General features: G+C 46.2%; 1 protein-coding gene across 2 annotated transcripts; it reads right to left on the bottom strand.

Annotated features, from left to right (window-relative positions):
- Nucleotides 1–13,827: 13,827 nt before the first annotated feature.
- SSTR5 (somatostatin receptor 5) lies at nucleotides 13,828–22,484 on the bottom strand. 2 transcript variants are annotated; one of them, XM_090151590.1, is made up of 2 exons: nucleotides 22,001–22,484; nucleotides 13,828–15,802 (listed from the first exon to the last, which is right to left on the bottom strand). In XM_090151590.1, exon 2 carries the CDS (start codon nucleotides 15,736–15,738, stop codon nucleotides 14,626–14,628), a length of 1,113 nt encoding a protein of 370 aa, XP_090007716.1. In that variant the 5' UTR covers nucleotides 15,739–15,802; nucleotides 22,001–22,484; the 3' UTR covers nucleotides 13,828–14,625. The 2 variants fall into 2 exon arrangements, with proteins under 2 accessions (XP_090007716.1, XP_031462628.2); XM_031606768.2 differs by lacking the exon at nucleotides 22,001–22,484 and adding an exon at nucleotides 21,631–21,992.
- Between the last annotated feature and the right edge of the window lie 422 nt (nucleotides 22,485–22,906).

Genomic DNA, 22,906 nt, shown 5'->3' with positions numbered 1-22,906 from the left:
CACATCCCATCAGAGGCAGCAGTTCTGGTGATGCGGCCAGGCTGTGCTGTGCTCGCTGCCTTTGTTCTGTTTGTTCAAGCCTCAGTTTTGCAGAGGAGCAGTCAGCGTGACATGCAAACCCTCTCCCGTTCAGCAGAGCTGCTGCAGACCTGAAGTATCAGTGATGGCCATGACTCATCCGCATCAATCCGGGACTGGCAGAGAGCCCACGCAGTGCATTGTGTTATCCATCTTAGTGAATCTGTTTCTGTTGATCCCACTTTTTTTTTCTGGGGGCAGTACTTTCATGGGCTAGGCAGCATAGCCAGCACAGCCTGAAAGGTGAGCTCTGAGGATGGCCTCAGGTTCCTAAAGCCTCAGACCTTCTACATGGGGTTGCCAGGAGTCCTCCATCTCCTCAGTGCTGTCTGTGTGCCCTGGGCACACTGCTAAATCCCAGCACAGAGAAACAGCATGTCATTTTATTTCAAATTTAAAGAAGCAGGAGGATGTAATTCTGAGAAAAGCTGGGTGGGGAATGATTCATTGGAGTCCTCAAGAGGGAAAATGTATTTTCTTCAGATACTTCATGTGGAGACATGGTAAGATTTGTCCCTTGTCCCAGGTTGGATACTAGGAGAAATTTCTTCTCAGAAAGAGCAGTACACAGTAGAATGGGTTGGAAATGGACTCAGGGATCCGAGAGGGCTTTTCCAGCCTTAATGATTCTATGGAGCCCAGTATCTCCCAGTGACATTTCAAGACAAGGAAGCCTGCAGCAGGCACTCCTGGACCAGCTGTAGCTCCCATCTAAATGCTATTCTCTTGCATTGGGGATATAAAACCCAAACCCACTTTCTGCACCTGCAACGACTTGGCAGCAGGAAGAACCTCACTATCTAAAGTTAAAGGGAAATGCTTGTCCCTGGTGGTAATTCCCAGACTGTGTCTGTGCTTTTGGTCTGGGACCATGCTGTGCATACAGCTGCAGCACTGGGGCTGTGAAGGTAAATTCAGATGCAAACTTACCTGCTAGCTTCACATCACATAACCTCACATCTCCTCAGGACAGAACTGTACATCCTCTGTACACCTGTTTATTTTAAGGTCTATTACTTTTCCATTAGCCGTGCTGGATAGATAACAAAGCACTACAGCAGCACTGTAGGCTCACTCTGGCAAACAGAGAGTGGGCTAAGGGAGCCCACTTCTGATGTTTGGGATGCCTCATTGCTCAAGGTCAAAGATCTGGCTTAAAAGCTCAAGATATAGATGGTAAGAGAACAAGTAGGGAAAGTTTTCACCTTTAATGACTTTTCAGGGAAAAATGAAGAGATACAGAGGATTAAGTGTTACGAGATTACAGCAGGAAAGAGAGAGAGAACACAGAAACCCCAGAGCATCACCTATCTCATAGCAACAAGGCTGGATTGAGATGGAGTTATTCAAAAAAATAGTCCAGAGGTAAACACAGTGTGAAAACAAAGTTCATGCTGAGGCGATCAGCTGAGACAATTCAGGTAAATGAGCAAGGAGAGCTGGATAAGCAGTCCAGGGAGGAAGGCACAGTGGTCTGAAATGAGCGACTTCAATTTTCCTTCTCACTGCACCAAGGAGAAGCATGGACACGCTGGGAGCAGCCTCCAACATCAGGGATGACACTGCATGTGTCACAGCTGTGCCAGGACCAAGCTGATGCAGCAACAAGTTGTAGCTCATTGGTTGCTGGCCAACCCCACGTTTTGATCCACTACGGCAGCACAAGCCCCAGTGATATGCTTGATACTTTGAGCACCCAGCTTCTGGCAGGTTTTAAGCTGTCTGTCTGAATTTGGGCCCCAGTGCTCTCCCAGTCCCTGAAGGTGGTGGTGCATGAAACCTCAGATGTGGTTCTGACAGATGGTCTCCAGACCTGTGGCACTTGCAGTGAGGGTTGCCTTAAGGCACTCAAGCAATATTGATCTTTGAAATTAGACTATGAAATTAGACTATGTTTTGCTGCAGTTCAAAGAGGGAAGGAATAAAAAAATAGCATCTTTGGCTTTGCTCTTACTCAATGGAAATCCACCAGTTCTACACAAACCTGGGTATCACCTTAGAGAGCAACCAGAGAAAGGTCCTGATTTTGGTGGAGTCCATTGTGGCTCTGCTGAAATCCAGGAGCTCTAAAGCCTCCAGTGAAGCACATTAATCCTCATGTCACTTCCATCCCCTCTGATCTCCACCATTTGGAATTGTCATGTTCTGCAAATACCACTAGTACATACAATTCACAACTTTTCCCCTCACCTATAGCCACTTTTATTGGAAGAAGTGATATGTTTAAAAAAAGGTGCTCCTTCACCCTAACTATTGCATGTTTTCCTTTGTATGCATATTCCAGCAGAAGCCTTTTTGTTCCCAACTGTTGAAAATCTGTTTATAGATTGACCCACATGATGGCCAATGAATATTCATAACTGGGGACTTAAAGGTGGCAACAAGCAAATATATGCTGCCATTGTGAAAGTCAAATAGGCACAGGACAGGGATTCCTTGACCTTTGGGGACATGAGTATTTGTTTTAAGCAGTGCAGTATTTGTTATACTTTAATGAAAAGGAGGGTTGGCCAAGAAAGGAGTATTTAAAGCTGGATAGTTTTAATCTGATGAATTGTCTGTCGAGGTATTAAAAATGTCAGTCAGTCCCTCAGGCTTAGTGACTAGATTTGCAGTGCGTTAAAAAACCCTGCATGTTGGGAGCATCACTTCTGCCTCTTGCATTCTGGGAACAGCTGGCTGGGAGGACAGATTTTCATCTGAATTTGTCAGTCTCTGTCAAAGCAAGACATGTTTTGACAAAATGTGTTCAGAGGTGCTCTCAGCTTGCCTGGCTGCTCAGAAGCCCATTGCCAAGATGCGGGGGAAGCCCACATCTCCTCGAGAACAGTATGTAGATGGGACTTAGGGAAAGAGCAAGTGGAGCTTTTGGAAAATACAGCTTCATCCCAGGAAAAGTCTTGGGATGAGGAGAGGATTGCATGAAGCAGCAGCTGCACAGCACTGGGGAAGATGGAGAAGAGCTGTGGAAAAATGCAAGGAGAAGAACAGCTCCTAGAAAGCAAAGCCTGGGCCTCAGAAAGAGCTGCCAGGCTTACTCTGAGCTACACTGACTGGGCCATGCTGAGGAAGCAATGCCTCAGACACAAACAGGGCTGAATTGAGGCTGGATTCTTCCTGGGAATGGAATCAGAACCTATGTGTGCTCTCAGCTGCAGCTGAACATTATTCTTCCTCCTCAGATCCCAGCTGGAGACAGGCATTTGTTACGCAACCAAATTCCCCAGACAGTTGTTTGTTGGAAAGGTCATTTGGCTGTCTTATCTGAAAATTGATGCATTGAAAGCTTTCCTAAATTTGCTCATTAAATATGATGCATCGCTACATTATCAACGAAAATGTTGGCAGGCAGGCTGCTCGCCAGAACATCTATTTTCCAGCAACTGTGGTCCCAGCAGAGGGGCTGGTCTGGCCCCTATTCAAAACCAGGACCCCAAGCCTTTCCACACCAACTTCCTTTGCGAATTCTTGTAGCACATGACGTGACCCCATGGCTGCAGTTCCTGCTGTGACAATCCTGCCTGAGTCGCTAGGTCAGACCCACCAATCCCTCTGAGAGAAGAAGAGTTGTAATAGGAGAAAGCAGAGGTGAGAAGAATAAGAGCCTTGGCAAGGTGCCAACCTCATTTAGGTTGGAAAATACTTAAGATCATCAAATCCAATTGCCCACCCATCTCCTCTATAAGGTTGTTGTGACCAAAGCGCAGGAACTGACACTCATCTTCCCTGAAGCTGATCCCATTCATCCTATCCAGATCCATCTATACGGGCCCCCCCTGCCCTCAGGCAGATCAACACTTCCTCGCAGGTAGGGATGTGATGAGCACTCCAACCCACACATGGTGCCCTGCAGTCTTTCCTTCTCTTCTTAGAGACATTTAGTGCCACATGATGCTCCATATATCCATCAGGCAATTTGATGATGGGCATTTTAGTTACCACCATCCTCCCAAGAGGATTGCTGTGCCGCAGGCAGACTTCCTGGCTCTCCCCATCCACTCCTGCCAGCATGAAACAGCCAAACAGCAGTGCTGCCATCAGTACCCCACCCCTCTCCCCTCCACCCACCTCCCATTGCCATTTGTCAAACAGCACGAGAGTCGGAAGCAACGTGGAAACGCTTTGCGCTGAGATTTTCAATTAGGGAACACAAAAGCCTGTTTAATAAACTCTTAGAGCCTTGTTAGTTGAGACATAATTAAGATTAATGTTGTCTTGGGACCAGAGGAAACAGGGCTGAAAGTGAATCAAAGGCAAGCAGACAGTTTCCAGCATTAGGATAATGCAGGAACAGGTTTCCTCCTTGCAATATTGGGTGGTATCCGGCACAGGCTTGACCTGAGGAATGCTGTGCTGAAAGGAACCACGTCCCTAAATCCCACCACAGCTTTGCATGCTCCAAGCTCTGACAGCAGCAGGTTTGGAATGAAGCCAAACACTTCAGGTGGGCAGCAAGCTGGTTGTTGGCAGATTGATTTCTGGTGCTTCCCTGCTTGTGTGAGTCTCTGATTGCCCATAGAGGGGATGGCCAAATAAAGAACCCTGGCACATAAGCACAGCATTATTACTGCGCTCCCTGCTCTGCTACCAGTTCTATCAGCACTAGTTTCTTCTGATAAAACTTCTCTTGGCCAGTTCCACATATGATTTTACAAAGGAAGGAGAGAAAAATCTTTGCTCTCCTAATGCGATGTCATGTTTTAATTCTTTCCCATACATCTTCATTTATTAAAGACCTTTTCCCTTCCAAAGCAGAAGATGTTCCAGGCTGATTTCATAGATCAAGACAGGATAAGTGGGTGGTGAAATCCACCAGCAGTTACACGCTGATGCCAGCAGACCAGCCCCAGTTCTCCCTTTGAGCAGGGTGTCCAGGCAGCATCTGGCCAGCATTTACACATCTACAAGCATTTATTTCTTCAGTTCAGTGTTTCACTATCTGAGTATCTACACTCAAAACCATCCCTAAACTCAGAGGTTTGCAAACTCAGCTCACATCTGGAAGCATCTAGAGCCACCCAGCACTGCCTCCATCAGCCAGTACTCACTATTACAGCACCAACACAGGAAGATTGCCTTCCCTGCCCCAGATCTGGTGCCTAGATGCTGTAAATATCCTCTCCTGACAAAGATCAGAGAAAAACAGAGGGACAGGGGAGCCTGGGTGAGAGCAGTGCAGATGAGGTGTAGGATAGCACAGCCATGGAGCAAACAATGGTAGCAGCAGCAACTGGGGAAAAAGAATAAATCAACAGGAGAACTTCTCCCTACAGAGCAGCAAAATATGTAATCACAAAACAGCACAAGAGAGAGGAAGAAAGTAGGTTTGGAGTGCAGGAAGCACTGCAGAAGGAGTGAATGATGGGTGAAGGCAGGCATGTACTAAAGATGGAGTAAGAGGGACACATCCCAGAAAGACAGCTGAATTGCACCCCATGAGTCAGATCCTGAGGTCCACAACTGTTCTGTTGAGGAAGCAGGAGTTGTTAAAGCATTGATTCCCACTTCCAAAGTTTCTGTGGAAAACAGTCCCCTTTCTGCTGAGTTGTAAGGCAGAGGGCTTTCGTCATTTTTGTTTTGTTACCTGGAAGCTAAAGACACGTCCCACCATAAACTATGCACATACAGAATGTGATGACAGAAAGCTGCTAATGTTAATCACAAGCTGAGCAGGGACAGAGAAAGAGGTAGATGAAAAACCTGAAATGCAGAGAAGCTGCAGGAGCCCTCAGAACTGCCTGTCCTGCTGCCTTCCCCCATCTCTCCACCAGTACTCCCTTATTTACATCTTTTTCAGATGAAGACCAACTGCTTTTTTCATATTTAGACAGCACATAAGCATACCAGCACCACTCTGCCCTCCTGGGATGCCCTGCTTCTTCCACCACTACTGCTTCGGGCACACAGAGGGACTATGTGCAACTTCAAGCATGAAGGAGCACTGTTCTGGGTGCCTACACACTACAGCAATAAGCATACCTGGTAATAGCTGGCTTATCTCCAATATCAGTGAAAAAAAAATAAATCAGTGGTTACATCAATACATACCAAAAAGGTTGAATAGCTGCCGTGGGCCTGCTAGGCTGGATCTACATGGATGGATTTGTGTGACAGCAAAAGTAGGCTTTAGACCATGGTTATATAATGCCAGACCAGGCTGCAGCTTTTCCCGTAACACTTTCATCCATGTTCCATCAAGTTGCCTATGTGGGCTGAGGTCTAATGGGATGGCCCCATCCTTATTGATCCTACATGTTCTGGATGGATTTGGCACCCACATTAGTGCCATACCAGCTTCACTCCCTGTCACAAAAATCAATGTGGTTTTTTTTTTTGTTTTGTTTTTTTTTTTTTAAGATCCCTGCAACCGACTCCCCTTTAATGACCTCAGCGCCAATTCTCCTTTCAGCCACCTTCTTGAAAGTTCAAGACAGTTTTCCTGCTGCTTTTGATTTGCATGGACATAACCCGAGGACAGAACTCAATTCACCATGCTCTGACTACTTTGATCATTCAGCCAAACCCCAGGCCATGTTCAAAACAGAAAGAAAACAAGAAAATATTTAGAAACTTGCTCAAAAAGAAACGCAAAAAAGAAGGGGGGGACAGGAAAGAGAGTGGCTATCTATCACCATTACTGCATCACACAAGATCTGATAGCACCGATTTATCAATTGCTGAACAGTGCAAGTAACACACAAAAAATGTGCAAAAGCCACCATCCAGTCCATTTGACCCAGATGAGTGTTTCAATATGAAAGCTTTGTTAACTGGTCTGATTTGGACTGAAATGGCTAAGGGAGGGCTCATTCACACTATTACAGCAGCAGGGAGCCAGATCACCCCAGTGGCAGGTGAGCTGGGATGGGTGCTATGGGGGCCAGGGTCCCCATGGATGGCCTTTTCTTTCTGCTGTTGCATGTGGCAGCCGTGCTTAGCACAGGCAGAGCCTTTGTGTGCCCACATGTTGCCACTCAGAAGTGAATCAGGTTGGAGCCCAGGAACAATCTCAGGAGTTGGCAGAGTTAGTATCTCAGCGGGACCTCTTCCATCAGGTTTTTGTACAGATGATGGATTTCATGATTAATAATATGCCCCTTATCATCCTTCAGGGCATAAATCTCTCTCAGTGAGCTGAAAGGCTGAATACAACAATGGTTGCATATAAATGCCTTTTGGACCGGACAGGGGCATTTCATTGCTAGGGCTTAGCTTGAAACATTAACAGTGGACAAGGAAAAGAAGTGTTCTCTTTTGTTCTGTCATCATTGGAGAAAAGGAGAATTAATAATCCGTTCCTGTCAGTTTGGAAGCTTGCTTTGGCAGGTAGTGCTGCAGCCTGGCTGATAGCTTATGTGGCTGCCCCAGGCTTGAATTTTTACAAACATCTCCCATGCCTGAGCTTATAGAAGGTGTCCTGAACCTTGTCATCCAATGCGAAAAATAGTTAGATTGGGTCAAAGTCCTCTTTATTTTCTGTCTAGAAAACAATTCATGGGGAAAGAGGAAAATGTGTAAATCCATGTTCTATCCCAGTATTGGATTGGATCTGAATACACATCCTACTTGGTTTCAGCAATTGAGAATATCTGCGAACACCTTCCATTCATCCCAAAAAACCCTTTTCCATTCATCTGTCATTCTATATGACCTTTGATAGTGTCTACAAAGTGACAGGAAGAACAGCAATAACATGAGAGCAGCAAGATCCTAGGCTGCAGCAAGCATTTGCTCAAATACAACAGCCATAGGCACAGAAATAAAAGAAAAAAGAAAAGCTGCTTACCTTCAGAAGGCCTCAGATTTGCAGGAATCTCCAACAAGATACTCTCACCTCCACTGCCAACCCTTAAATAAGGTCTGGGAAGGGGTGGATGCTGGCTGCACCCCTTCTGGTTACTCCGGTGCATTGCATACACCTGAGCTCCCCTGGGTTGGCCCTGCCTTCCTACCAGCTGCTCAATCACTGTTTCAAGCTGTGACTTGGCATTTCTGCTACAGCATCCCTTTACTTTTGCAAGTTTCTTTGTCCTTCATTGAGTTACCATTCATCTTGCACCCCTCAAACCAAGCTTCCAACTCTTAATTGTTTCCTTAATGATTTAATTCCTTCAAGGGATGGCCTAGTTGCAGGTAGTATTTATTCATTGTCACTGCTCTGCCAAAGGAAAGGGGACAGCCATTGATTACGCCTAGTGCCTTCAGCACTCACCACAGATGCCTGAAGGCAGAGAACCAGGTACCAGTGATGCCACTGGTGGTAGTTAGATTGCTTCAGCTTTACAGCATCGGTTGTTTGAAATCTGCAGCTTTGTGACATCTGAAGGGTCATGATCAGCTGTCAGCTTCTATTTTGCTGACTCACCTCAGTGCCACATTTGGAGCCAGTTTGCAGCTGGTGTATTTATCTCACTGAAGGGTAGCAAAGCATGGTTGGGGCCAAGCGGAGCTCTGCTCCTCGCTCTCTGTAGACCAGAAGAGCTGATGATGTTTGCTCAGCCTGGTCAAACCCAGACAGTGACACCCCGAGGACTGCTGGGTGACCATAGTTGCTATTAACTGTCCAAAGGGCAGAAGACACAGTTTGACACAGTCTACCTAAAAAACCCTACTCTGTCTGCTCGGTCTGTTTAGCCAGAGATTTGCTCTAATGTGAATTAGAATCATGCCTCGTTTTGAGTGCCTATAATTTGGCAAAAATTGTTCCCTGCCTGTTTTATGTTATTTTAGCAAGAGACAACATATTTCTCCACTTTGTAATCCTTTCAGTACTTTTGCAGTGCAGTCATTTGTTTGCCAGTCACTAGCAACAAACAGAAAATAAAGTCAGTCAATACCGTTTAGATAAGACACAGCTGGTTATAAAGCACTAGCAGAATCCTTCCACTGGTTGTGCTTTGAGTTTAGTCATCAGCACAATCTGGCAGACATTGTGTAATTCATCCACAGAAGGTGCTGGGGGCTGTGGTCGTGCTGGTGAGGGTTGTTGAGTTTGCAGGAGTGCAGAGCACATGGCCCCACCATGGGCAGCACAGCAGCACCTGCAGCATGGAGACAGGGCTGAGTGGGATCAGACGTGGCAGCACGCAGATAAGGTACATCACAGTGAGCTGGCTGGACACAGGAACACCAACACAGAGGTTTTGTTCCAATTTCAGCATTCAGGATGTCAAAGCTCCTGTTTCATGCTGTGTGCTGGAATGCTCCTTCAAGTGCTTTAGAGATGAGATTCCCCAAGGCCTCACTCAGATTTTATTCCTCCATTTATGTTGCTGTGTACAAATCACCTGCATTTTCCCCAGAATGTGAGAATATTATTTCTAGCCTATATACCACACACACATATATAATCCCTAAATGCTGACAAAAGTTATCTGGCTCATGCCAGACTGTTTAATCCTTATTGTAGCCATCAAGTATCGCCCACATCTGCTACCTGCAACACTGAGTACTTGCCCTGGTCCCAGGGGGCGTTGCTTGGTATCACTTGTTGTCAGCCACAAAGCCAACGGATTCTGTGTTAATGCAGCAGGTGGGCCATTACTCAACCCTCCTCACCCCAAGAGTGCCACACCGAAACCCAATTTCCTTCTAAAGTGGTCCCACTTGGAGAAGGTAATGACTAGAGTGCTTACAGTGCCCAGAGCCAGCTGCACATTTTCTGGAGATGCATTGTTGGTGAGAGCCACCTGACTGCCCATTGAGCACAGCTTTTACCAGCAAAGCCCCACTTGGATAAGAGGAAAGAGATCTATGTCAAAGAGACATAAAATCAATGCAGCAAAACTTCTCATTTTCAAAAAAAAAAAGATACTATTCCTGCACGACTTTGATAAAATAGATGTAAGCTTCCAAAAAAAAAAAAAAAGAAAAAAGAAAAAAAAAAAAAGAGATGTAAGCTTCCAAAAAACAGATGCACACTTCATGGTGTAAAAGCCCCTTGTGGTGGGACTTTGAAATATTCCAACTGCACAGGACTGTGGGAGAGTGGCACTGAGGGGCAAGGTCATTGGCCATGGTGGGATGGGTTGGGGTTGGACTTGGTGATCTGAGAGGGCTTTTCCAAGCATTTCTATCAAAAGAAGTGTTGGGTTACTTTACAGGTGGAAAACATTGGAGATGACATTGGAAAAGGCTGTAAGTTTAAAACCAGGAACTGAACCAAGATCTCTGGAGCTCTAAGCTGTCACATAAGCTCAAGCCCACCCTTTCTTCAGAGAGTACATAACAAGGCAGAGTCATCCCCTCCTCATTACTTCTGATGTTTTTATGGGAATATATTGCATTAAATTAAATGTGTTTGCAAAACAAGTATTTCTGCAGAAGTGCACATTTATTCATTCGCAGGACTGTGACCATTTCTCTGCTTAGTAAATAAAATTAGTTTTGATTCTTTTTAAATTAGAAGACAAATCAATCATTACTCTAATGGAAAGGCTCTTTCAATCTCATGAGTAAATGCTGCACACATTTACAAAATGTATTCTTCGCTTCTTTATGGTAGATTAATAGAATCCCAGTCCTCGCTCTGAGTCAAGAGAAGAATTAGGAAGAAATTCAGACACCTTTGAGTTTTTCCACATTCTGATGCCATTCTTGCAAGGAGTTAATCTTCAGTGCTTCACCAAAATGTGTTTCCTTTGAAACCAGCGACAAGAGGATCACTGGCTCCATGAGCAGAGATCATGCTTCCCAGCATCGTTAATGACTTTCTGCTCATCGCTTGTGGTCAGAACATCAAATGGGTCACTGAAGACTCCCAGGAGATTAGCAAGGTCCAGCCCTTCATCGTGCCCTGCAGATCTGCCATCACACTGAAATCAAGGCTTATTTGCTTCACTTTGGCTCAGCCCTGAAGTGACTGAGCTCCGGGTCAGCCTGGATGTGTGATGTACCCAGAAAAGATGTGAGCAATTTTGGAGTTTGTTTCACTCAGTGTACAAATCATTTATTTTGTCCAGAGTGGCTCTATACCTATGAGGACAGTCTCTTTAGCATAACCTTAAAGAACATTGTAGATTATATATATTCAGTGCACCGTGACTCCATGCAATACATGCTGAACTGACTTGGAATCAGAGAAAAGAACAGGGAAATTCTGCTGGGTACACCAAGTGCTTATATTTTGCACTAAAACTCTTCCTCTGTGGTAAAAGATGATGCTTTTGTTAGCACTATATTAATGTTTATGAAGCATCTTGGCATGAAACGCTGTTGACTTTTCTTTCCAGCATGTTATAAAATCATCATGGAAAGAAAAACAGAGCATCCCTAATGCACCAGATTATTGTTACAGTTCTATCACCTGATACTGCACCGTATTAATGTGATGGAGCAATAAAACTCTACATCTTCATTTATCACACCTCTTTAGCTCTCTCCCGTGATCAGAGAGGTTTGAAATGAATATTAGCTTTTCCCTAAGGGGTGAGTAAGAAGCTACCCAGAAATCTTTGATATTTCTACGCTGCCAATTTTTGCTCAAGTGTTGGTCTTGTGAGTATTCTTCAGTTCTTCCCTGTTCTTACCTAATCTGCCGAGGACTTTTACATTTTCTTTGGTTTTCAAGTTTGTTCTATCATCCACTTGTTGTTAGAATGCTTAATCTCTAGGTGTGTGATTCATTCCAGTAATATGTTTTTATTTTTAAAGTAGCACTCTCATAAACCCTTGGTTTGAAAGATGTTTAAAAGAGGCATCCAATCCTCAGAGGAAATGCATTTGAGAGCCATGTCACAGAATCACAGAATCAGTGAATCAGAGGTGTTGGAAGGGACCTCTGGGATCACTGAGTCGAAACCCCTGAAGTAGGTGCTCCAGAGCAGGTTGCACAGGAATGCATCCAGGAGGGTTTTGAGTATCTCCAGTGAAGGAAATTCCCTCTCCTCTCTGGGTGGTTTGTTTCAGGGCTCTGCCACTCTCACAATTTTTCCTCATGTTCGTGTGGCACTTGCTCCAGTTTGTGCCCAGTGCCCCTTGTCCTGTCACTGGGTGACACCAAACAGAGCGTGGCCCCATCCTCCGGACCCTCACCATTTAGATACTTATAAGCATTGATGAGATCCCTACTCAGCCTTACCCAGATGCACAGCCCAGGGCTCTCAGCCTTTCCCATCAGGACATGCCCCAGGCTCCCACCATCTCTTCAACCCTCCTTGTGACACCCTCCAGCAATTCCCTGTCTGCCTGGGGCTGGGGAGCCCAGCACTGGATGCAGCACCCCAGGTCACACAGAAGGGAGGAGCACCTCCCCCCACCTGCTGGCCTCACTATGCAATGCCCCCCAGCGTCCCATTGGCCTTCTTGGCCACCAGGGCACACTGCTGGCTCATGGCCAGATGTTGATCAACTGTTGATAGACTGAAGCTTGCGATGGACGAAGGATGGCATGGATGTACCGTGCAAACGGCACTTCTACCGAGCAAGATACTGATGTTGTGCATGTGAGGCACCCTCCCTCTGTGAGAGCATCAATTATTACCGCTGCTTGCAAACTGATCTGTGAACTAAAATGGGTTTTCTAATTCTGTCACTGGAGAAGAACTTCTGGCTAATCAACTGGAGGCAGATGGAGTTGGCAAAGATGACATGAAGGCCTGCACTAATTACTCCATGTGTCTCAAGAACTGATAAGAGAGTTGATTTATACCTTGAACAGCCTGATAATTCCAGAAATAATAGATTTTGCTTGACTTAATTAATCAGTGTATGCCTGGTTGTGCTGTAATTTTGAATTAAAGTTTCTGGTATAGTGCAGGTGCACGGAAGGTGGTCTATTGCAAGAAGCCCAAATGCCCCTGTGCTGAGGCACAGCAGGCTCTGCATTTACCCCACAGCTGTCTCTTGTGGCATCCAGTAAATTCTTGTGCTTGGGAAATGCAAGTATGACTGAGAATGACAGCACGAAGAAGGAAAATGCTGCATATGCAGCCAACAGCACTAGGTAGGAGTGAGAATCTAGGAATCAGTGAATCCTATGAGTGTGTGCCTGGTGTGCTCAGTCCTTGCCCCAGATTCTGCAGTAAGCTCAACACTGGGGTTCTCCATCTCTCCATTCACACCCATCCTTCACTGTATTGCAGCCCTGAGGGGATCCGTGTCAGTTTCATGTTCTGTTAGGAGTTTTTATGAATAACCTGCCTTATTTGTTCACTGTCAGGCTGATATTTACTGCTGGTGCTGGGGCCCAGCCGTGTCCCCTAGAGATGCTAAAGGCCACCAAAGGTTGGAAGGAATAGCTGAGATGCTCTCTCCTTTTGTCTCACTGCCCTTCATTCTATTACACACAAATAAATTTCCTTGCAGGACTGTTTGACCTGCGTGGGTGACAGCAGTGGCAGAAAGCAATTTCTGAAGAGATTAAATACCTTTTGCCTACATTAAAACAAACCTGTGATTTGTTTTTGTCCTTTCACGGTAGAAGATCCCTCACTTAACAGTGGGTCAGCTGTGAGGCAGGAGTCAGATCTGCATCCTGCTCCTTGTTCCTCATCCTGCTGTATGGCCTCACATCAGTCACTTGGTCTCTGTTTATCTGTTGAGATCTCAAGCACCATAAGACACAGCGACTTTGGTGTGTCTGAGCAGGACAGAGGTTCCCATATTGATCCCCTCCAAATGAACTCTATCGCATCCACGATGAGGTAAGCCTCAGCTGTATCTTTTTGTTTGCATTGCCAGAAAATGCTTGAAGAAGCTATGCAACAGAAAGTCAAAAAGGGGTTGAACTTGTTTTAATTTCTGAAAATACAGCTTAAATTCACATCCATACTTACATTCAGAACCAATAAATATACACAACAGTTTGCCAGCACTTCACGATCATTTTGACTTACATAATAATTAAGTGGTTACATTACATTTTATATGCAGTCTGGTTTAGAATGTGAAAGTATTATGAACATGTTGAATCCTTTCAACGTTTTTCTCCTACTTTTTTTTTTTTCCTTATTATTCTTTACTACTATTTGAAAGACTCCCAAATACTTTGAGGCTCATATGGATTAATAACAGTAAAACAATGCAAGTGGAATACACAGCACTCTAAAATGATGGATTTTACATAATTTCAAGATCAGTGCTGTGACCTTTTTTGTGTGGAACTTCCCTTGACAAATAGTGTATTTTCTTTTAAGACATCCCCTTGAAGGCTTTCAAAGGTATTTTCACAGGAATTATTGGAGCTGTTTTCTGTTTTGAGCTGACCCCAGCCATGAGCTCAGCTTAACAATGTAGTTAGAACAGGTTCAGTGTTGTTTTGGATTACTGAAGTAGGACAAAGCTGGCAGTGGCTACCAGTAGATCGGTTCTCTAGAGTACAGGAAGCAGTAACATACATCTGACTGCCTTAGTTAAAACACCACAAGAACTTCACACAGCTCAGTATAACCCAGAGCACTTTTAGCCGTGAAATGGAAGGGAGCGAAAAGAAAATTCTGTACATTAATTGGAGCTGGTGGGCCTCCAGATTTTAGTTGTGATTTGATCCTTCCCTTAAGTCTCAAGTTCTCCAGGTCTACAAGTTCTTGGCAGTCCCAGACCATGCCCTCACACCTTGCTAGTCTGCATGTGTCCATTGAATTCAATATTCCTCTGGGTTAACATTGATTCCTGCAAGCGACTGCTGTTCTCTTGCCTATGTTCAACGGGATCTCCATCCTCTACGCCATTGCCCTTCCGGAGGCAAAGGACTTTCTGAAAACTCTGCTTGAAGTTGTCAGAAAGAAATCCATAAAGAATAGGGTTGGCACAGCTGTTCGCATAGGACAGGACCACCACGAAGAAATACACCCCCACCAGCACAGGGTCTTCTGGCAGTATAAATATCAAATTGACAATGTTCATCATGTAAAATGGGAGCCAGCAGAACACAAAGACAACCACAATGATCACCACCATCCTGGTCACTTTCCTCTCTGATCTCCTGCGCCTTGTAGACCCAACACGAATCCCTGAAGACTTGACTTTAATCACAATCAACAAGTAGCACAGACAGATCACCAACAAAGGACCGAAGAACCCAAGGACCGACGTGTAAATGATGAACGCTGCAGACCAGATGTTGACAGGCTCTGGCCAGTTCATGTTGCAGGTGTGAAAGTCTTCCTGCACATCTGAAAAGATGAAGACTGGAAGCACCACCAGGAATGAGAACGTCCAGACAGTCATACTGATGAGTTTGGCCACCCTGGGACGTCTCCACTTAGTTGATTTAATGGGATGAACTACTGCCAAGTAGCGGTCCATGCTCATCACAGTCAAACAGAAAATACTTGTGAATTGGTTAATACCATCTACGGTCATAACCAGCCTGCACAGAAAGGAGCCAAAAGGCCAGTAGGAGATGGCATTCTGGGTGGCCAGGAAGGGCAGGCCCAGCATGAAGAGTACATCAGCAACAGCCAAATTCAAGATGTAAATGTTGGTGACAGTTTTCATCTTGGCATAACGCAAAACCACGTAAATGACCAATGTGTTGCCACTGAGTCCAACTGCACATACGAGGATGTAAAAGATGGGAATCAGGACTTTGTGGATGTATTTGAATGGGAGCTGCTCTGAGAGCGTCCCATTCTCTGTTGTATTTGTCAGCAGCGAGGAGTTCAAATCACTGGAACCTGAGTCCATGTTAAATGCATTGGAAAAGTATAAAGGATCCATAACTCTTATTCCCCAGTTTTTCTTTTCAGGCTAAGAGAGATTAAACTTCATGGGCATCTCGTTCCTAAAAAGAGGGGAAAAAAAAAAAAAAAAAAAAAAAAAGGGAGGGGAAAGAAAGAGAAAGAAAAAGTGAATTCAAAGATTTACACATCATTTAGTTTCCTAGCTGTAGTCAGAATTCTGTTTGAATTAGACATTCAGCACATGTGATAATAGCAAGGCCAGGACAAAGGAATCTCATAATGAGAGCCCAAGTGATCATACACAGTTGATGGTTTCTGTTTAATTTTAAGGAGCTGCATGCAGTAACACAGAAAGCATCCCACTGGGAAATGCAAGGGAGATGAGAGAGCGTGATGGCCATCACAATTTACAATCAGAGATAGCAGCTTTCCTGCAGTGAACTGGTTTCAAAAACACGCTAACCCAAAGCCTCCCTCCCTTCTTAGTTTTCTGTCTACAATCTGATATAGAAAACAACTTAGAAAGTAATTTTAGATGACACAGTGAGTACGCATAAGACTATCTGAAAGTACCACCCCAGCTCTAGCATCAAAAGCTTTAAAGTCCAGCGTGGTGCTCTCTTGCTGTTGCTTTGGCAGAAGTGCCTGGAGAGGTTGAGGAGCCAACAGCCCCATCTCACACCTACACAGCTTGGGGGGCTTTCACAACCCAGGGTCAAAGATAGCTCCTGGCTTTTTGCATCTGAAGCACCGCTGCAATGTTTCACAGGTCTCCCTGTTTACATAGAAACAGTCTCAGTTGATACATTGAAATGCCACTTGCTGCCTGGCAGAGCCAATTGAAAGCCTCCAGAGCACAGGGCAGCTGTGTAGGTGGGGAGACAAAACCCTCCATAACAACTGACAAAACCCTATAAAAAAAAAAGAATCAATGAATGCCCAAATGGAAGGCACCACTTCTGGGACCTCTTTTCCACCAGGTCAGGCCATCCACACACAGATAAGAATATTCTCCAAAGAAAAGGAACAAACTGTTTCCTTTCTCTCTCTCAAGATTTTGCTCCCATTAATGTTTCTGAATCCCTCTCCTCTCACCCAGAAATGTGCTTTTTAATCTCAGAAGCTCATTTCTTCTACATGAGATTCAAAATGTTGTGGGCAGCCTCTGAAAGCATGGAGCTGATTTGATGAAGGCATATGCTCTTTGTCAGACAGTCTGAAAAGGCTTGAAATTTTCTCCAGCTTTGTTTCTGTGGCATGCTTGATTCACAAGGATATTTACTAGTTCTTTGTCTGAGCGTGGTCTAAGTAGATGGTTATAAACCTTCCTGCTGTAAAAGGGTCAAAGCTTCTTGCTATTAAAGAGAAACATAAAAGATACAAGAGTGGGAAAAAATGCAGAACGCAGCCCAAGTTCTCTCCCAAGTTTGGGCAGTGCACAGTGGTTAAGGTGCTCAAGGAAGATGCAACCAGCAACTTCTGCTCCCATTTGTCTGATGGTTGAGTGTCCATAATAATAAAGGGGCCTGAATCTGGCTCCAAGATTAAGCCAGAAACACCCAGCCTACATTGTGTCCATGCTTTCAAGCAAAAGCAATATTCAGCATCATGTAAACTTGCAAAAGTCTGTCTCTAAGAGGAATGCAAACACCTCCATGAACTGCTTACTGTGCTTTCTCTTTGGGTGAGAAAAACTGCAGTGGGTGAGAGGTTCCTCCAGCTACCAGTAGCGATCATAAATATGCTGTTCTGATTTGGAAACGTGCAGATGGGGAGTAGGTGTCTCACATGTAACTCTGTGGCTAGGAGGAGATGTACCAGAGAAATCAGAAATCCAGGGCGGCAGGGACAGTAAAGCTGAGAGCTGCCAAAGTGCAAACAAATGCTGGCTTGGAGTCGGAGATGAGAAATGGGGAGGGAATCTACGAGTTCTGAATAAGCTGCCATGGTATCAGGGGTCTCGATGCTGTCTGGGACCTTAAAGACCTTCTAATTCCAAAAGGATCAGGAAGGGAAGGCCAGGAAGTGCAGCAGTGTGCAGCTCCCATCCCAGCACTTGTGAAAATGAGGGTGGATGTGTTTCTTCTAACTTTGCTTCCTCTTTCCCCACACTATGTATCACTGAAATAATTGACTATAGAAATTGCACAGCATCTTCTTCAAGCCTGGTGCACCTTCCACCACATTTAGCGCTCAAGTTTTAAGGGAGGCAGCAATGAAGAGAGGTTTCTTTGTGTGGATGCCCTCAAATTCCTACTCACTCTGGAGACAACCTACTGCACAACATCCCTGCTTGACAAAAGCCTCAGGCTCTTCCAACTGCTGGTAGCCCTGATCACATAAAAGATCTTCTGAAAGGACCTTTGTACATCTTCCATGGAGGGATCAGCCCTTCCAGCCTCCTTCAGCAGCAGCTGTGATGGTCTCCCCATTTCTTTGGTATCTGGGGGTTCTGCTCTTCATTTATTGTGAACACTAACTAAGCCAGTTATACCATGATGCCACACATCTTAGCCACTGATATCCTGGAATACATTAGAGCACGACAACAACAACACAGGTGAATTTTCCCCTGCCTGATAGCTTTCCCCTCAACAGCACAATTTTGTCTCAACTAATATTGCCACTACAGCACTTAATGACCAGGAACCTCAACACAGGATGACTAAATATAATTAAGAGATGCTGAATGATATCCTGTTTTGGTATTCTTTATTAATGGTTTAATAAAAAACACCTCAAGGGGACATTTTCTCACCCAGATTTTTTTCCCTTTAGTGTTTGATCTCCAAGATGTACTACTGGAAGACTTCACAGAATCACCAAATAGATTCATAAATAGGCTTCATAAATGAAGTGCTTTTTGCTTAAAATATACAAACCAAAGAGGAGAATGGAGCTAAGAACATAGATCCAGAGTAAACACTGCTATAATTCAACTTCTGCTTCTACAGAGCAGCACCCTGAAAATAGCCAGGTGTCAACTTCACCTGAACAAGTCTGACTGCCTGGGTCCACATCCAGGAAGAGTAAGAGAGAAGAAATAGCAGAGATGCTATGGTACAGACCATGCTATCTGGAATAAAAAGTATTTGCCTCTGTGAAAACCTCTCTGTTCTAAACAAATATGCTTTTGCCAGGCACAGGGACTCTCCATCTAATAGCATGCAGAAGCCTATTAGTGACTGAAGTATCATCGTAACATGAGGAAGAACAAACCTGAATGTCCAAGCGGATCAAGGTTGAAATTCCTCCTGGCTGTGGTTTCAATAGCAAAGCAAAATAATGCTATGAGGTGCGTTGCATCTAAGACAGAACTGGGTACAGCCAGGATCGAGAAGGAATTACGCTAAGAAATCTAATTTGGTGAGCCAAGATTTGATCTTGCTGCCTATTTACCACTGGAATCATAACTCTCTCTTATTCAGCATCAAACATAATTGCTGTGAAGATAATTACAACAACAGAAAAGCAGGCGACTGCTTTCAGATTCAGAATAACAGCAATAGACGAAATGGTAACTTAGATCTGCTTTTAAAGCAGATGTTCTTGGTAGTAATTAGAAGAAACACAGCTGGGTAAGTATCTAAGAAGTATCTATCCAAGAAGTATCTGACAGTCATGTCTTCCCCCATCCCATAGACTTGGCTGCATCATGTTAATAGAGCTACTTGGTGTAACAGAGAGGGAAAAACCTCTACTGCTTCTTAGTTCTCTGCCCTTTGGGGGATGAATGTTCATTATCCGCTTCCTCGAATGCAGCCCATGCAGCCCCACGCTCCACACTTGCAGGGGTGGAGCAGGCAGAGGCCAGGCAGTGAGCTGTAGGTGCACAGACGGGGGGAGGCAGCAGTGGAGGCAGCTCTGAAATCACCCTGATACCCAGGGAGAGGGTTGGGAAGGGATACAGCGCTGTGCCAAGACCTGCTTCAACTTCTTGCAGCTATGATAACTGTAGCTTACCTGCACAAAGCCAGCATCTCTGAAACAGCTTATCAATCTCATCATTTCATACGCAATACTATTGGGTTTCCCTGTCTCCCCCCACTGGATTCCACCGTGTTCAGTTCAGACAGGAACATCTTCCTTGTTAGCTCTACTGTTTGGTATTTCTCAGGTGTCTATTTCAATCCAAAAAAAAAAAAAAAAAAAAAAATCCACAAAAAAACCCAAAAACAAAAAAACACAAAATCCAACCCTGGAATGATTGATTTTTCTCTATAGAAGATACATCAAAACAACTTTCTTGCGCTAAATTGGTTTTCTGTTTTGACTAGCTGTATAGGTATTAAGCAGAGATAAACTGAAGTCAAAATTGAATAATGTCTTGCCACTTCTAGCACTATCAGTTTCTCTAGGAACTATATTTTCAAGTCAGCACCACTTTACTGCTCTCCTCAGCCCAGCCCAGCATTTCCTACAGCACTCTGTGGTTAGTCTACCTGATAACTTGATCTTACTTTCAGTTTGCAGATGGCCCATAAAGCAATTTTTCTTTTGCCATATACTTTTTCTCCCCCGAAAAACAAATTTCAGGCTCTGTTATACTCAGAGATTACTCACTTTTGGCTGAGGGGGTCCTGTCACAGAACAGCTGTGAAGTCACATGCTGCTGATGTGACTTCTGGATCAGTTATTTAAGCAGCTGGAGCCAGAGGAAGGTGAACAGGCTGACACATCCGTGTTCACACTTGGGCAGGTGTGTTTGGGGCTGAACTCCCACTGCTGCTCAACTCCCTCTCAACAGGGATTTTCACCAAAATATTTTTCTTCCTTGCAATCTATTGAAACTGAGCTGATATCAGAATCAAAGACAGTTCAACTAAGGAACAATTAACCGCAGCCTTTACCTACTCCCAGGCTGAGAGAGAGTTGGAAAGAGCAGAGATGCCCCAGCACAGGGACTGCCTCTGGGAGGAGAGCCCTGGGAGCACCTGTCCCTCCAGCAGTGCTGTGCCCTCTCCTGAGTTTGACATCTCTGCTTCTATGCTCCCCATGCCAGCAGTGCAGTTCTGCTCCAGCCACCAAGCCCCGGCCACAGAGTCCCTCAGGAGCTGAAGTTTTCAACATGGGCACTAACATGCTGATCCCAGCACCCTAAGTAATGGTATGACCTGCAGGCATCCTCACTGCCTGGTATCATTCGAAGCCTCTGGTTTATCTTTACAAGTGTGCAAGGTCAAATCACCTGAGCTGAGGTGTTCTTTCCCTGCTCTTCAGTGCAGAGGTCTGGGCAGAGTAAGAACAAGCTGTGCCTGTGACTGCAGATGCTGGAACCTGCTGTCAGACACCGAGGCACTGGGACACAGCGTTGCTCCCAACTCTGATTGATGATGACTCCCAGGACTCCACTCTGACCTTGACTGTCAGCCTCTTGGTGACCATCCCGGAGCACTCCCGACCCCCCCTGCTATTCTCTCTTTTATCATTAAGGAGAATCACACATTCAGCAATAGCTCCCCACAGCTTTCCGTGCCCCATCCCGCGACGTGCCTGGCTGAGAGCACTCAAGGCTATGCAGCTTTTTGGGTCACAGTGGGGTTCAAGCAGCGCCGGGCAGGCGGTGTGTCAGGCTGTCTCTGAACATCCCGACCGCTGGTGCCTTTCAAGTAGCCGCTTTAAAGCAGCGCTAAGGGTTGCCCTGCTTCAAACACTGCATCTCTCCATCCTTCCAACCGGGATGGGGCCGCTCCACTCTCCAGCAGCAAAAGCCCCGTGCGGAGCGCAGACTCGGGATCGCTGCTTGCTTCGGAAGAGCTGCAAATGAGACCGAGCGCTCCGGTTCTTCCTTCATCCCAGAGAGCCCAAAAAGCGAGGTGCGCTGTGCAAAGCTCCCTTCTGTCCTGTCCCCATCCCTCCCTGCCTCTTTCATCCCTTTCGGCGCCCCCAGCCGCTCTCCCTGCCCCCCTTCTCCCCCGATACCGCTTACCTGCAGCTGCAGGGAGTGCTGTCCGCCGGGTGCGGAGCCGCTCCGCTCCCCCCGGGGCTGCCGCGCTGCTCCGGTTGCAGCCACCCGGGCCGCTCCCCGCGCCGGGAGCGCACCCCGAGCTCCGCCGCTTCCCACCCCCCCTCGGCGGCGGGCGGGGACGGCGGCCGCTCCCCCGGGGAGGAGAGACGGGGCTCCGGGCCGGGGCTGGAGGGAGGGAGGGAACGGAGTGGCGGCAGGGGAGGGTGATACAGCCCGGGAGGAGGCAGCCTGAGGCCGCCCCCGCCGCAGAAAGTTGGGCTGGAGGTGGGGAGCCGTCGGGATGCTCCGCGCTCTCCCCGCATACCCGTACCTCCTCCCCGAGCTCCTTTACCTGGCTGTGCCTCCCCCGCTGCTCCATCCCTCGGCCCCCGAGAGGCTGCAGCCCCCCGGCACGGGTGAGGGCTCTGCGCTTTGCGGGGGGAGCTGGGAGGGGCTGGCAGCACCCACGCCGTGCCGACAGAGAAGGGGCACCGAAGGAGAGCTGCATTTCCTCCCCCGGTTTAATTCTCTCCCAGTTCCGAGAAGTGCTTTTAAAGACTCCCGCAGGCTCATTTGGTGCGAGCCCCCTCCCGGAGCGTAGGAAACTCGCAGCTGCTCCCCCGAGCGCACAGCACCTGACCGTGCTCGCTCCTTGTGGGGCGATGAGACGGGACCGTCGTGTTCGTCACCTTTGTTTTATACGCCTGTCCCTGAGCACGGAGCGCGGGGCAGAATGAGCGACAGGATCGCGGCCAGTACTCTGCAGGAGCTTCAGTCCTATGTGAGGGGGGGGTTGGAATCTCACATCGCCAGCTAGCAGAAAGATGCAGGGCTCGGTATGCAGGCTGTCAGCTAAACTTGGTGCTTGCTTTACTCCCTCCCAAACTCCCACTGACTTCAGTGGGGTTCTGCTGAGATATTTTGCTCTTTGAATGCAACAAGTGAATTCGAGTTGTATTCCACCCTGCACTCTCCCTTCACTGTCACACATGTGAAGACCCATAACGGTGCCACTCAGAGCTCAGCCTGTCCCCATGCACACGTTATGGGGTCAGAGCAGCAGCTGTGCCCCCTGCAAACCCGGGGCTCCCAGCCCTGCCAACAACTCCTGCTGTCATCAGCATGCACGGGATGTCGTGCTTCGTAATAATGTATATGATCTTAATCCACTGCTGAGGCTTTTCAATTAGAGATCTGTGATTGAGTCAGATGTGTGAATGCAAAAAAGAGAGGAGAAAGCTGCTTTTGGCATGTCACT

This window comes from Phasianus colchicus, chromosome 16, assembly GCF_987193195.1.
Source record: "Phasianus colchicus chromosome 16, bPhaCol1.hap1.1, whole genome shotgun sequence".
In the NCBI taxonomy this organism is placed as follows: domain Eukaryota; kingdom Metazoa; phylum Chordata; class Aves; order Galliformes; family Phasianidae; genus Phasianus; species Phasianus colchicus.
The sequence above is the reverse complement of the archived record's forward strand: the minus strand, read 5'-3'. Positions and strand labels throughout refer to the sequence as shown.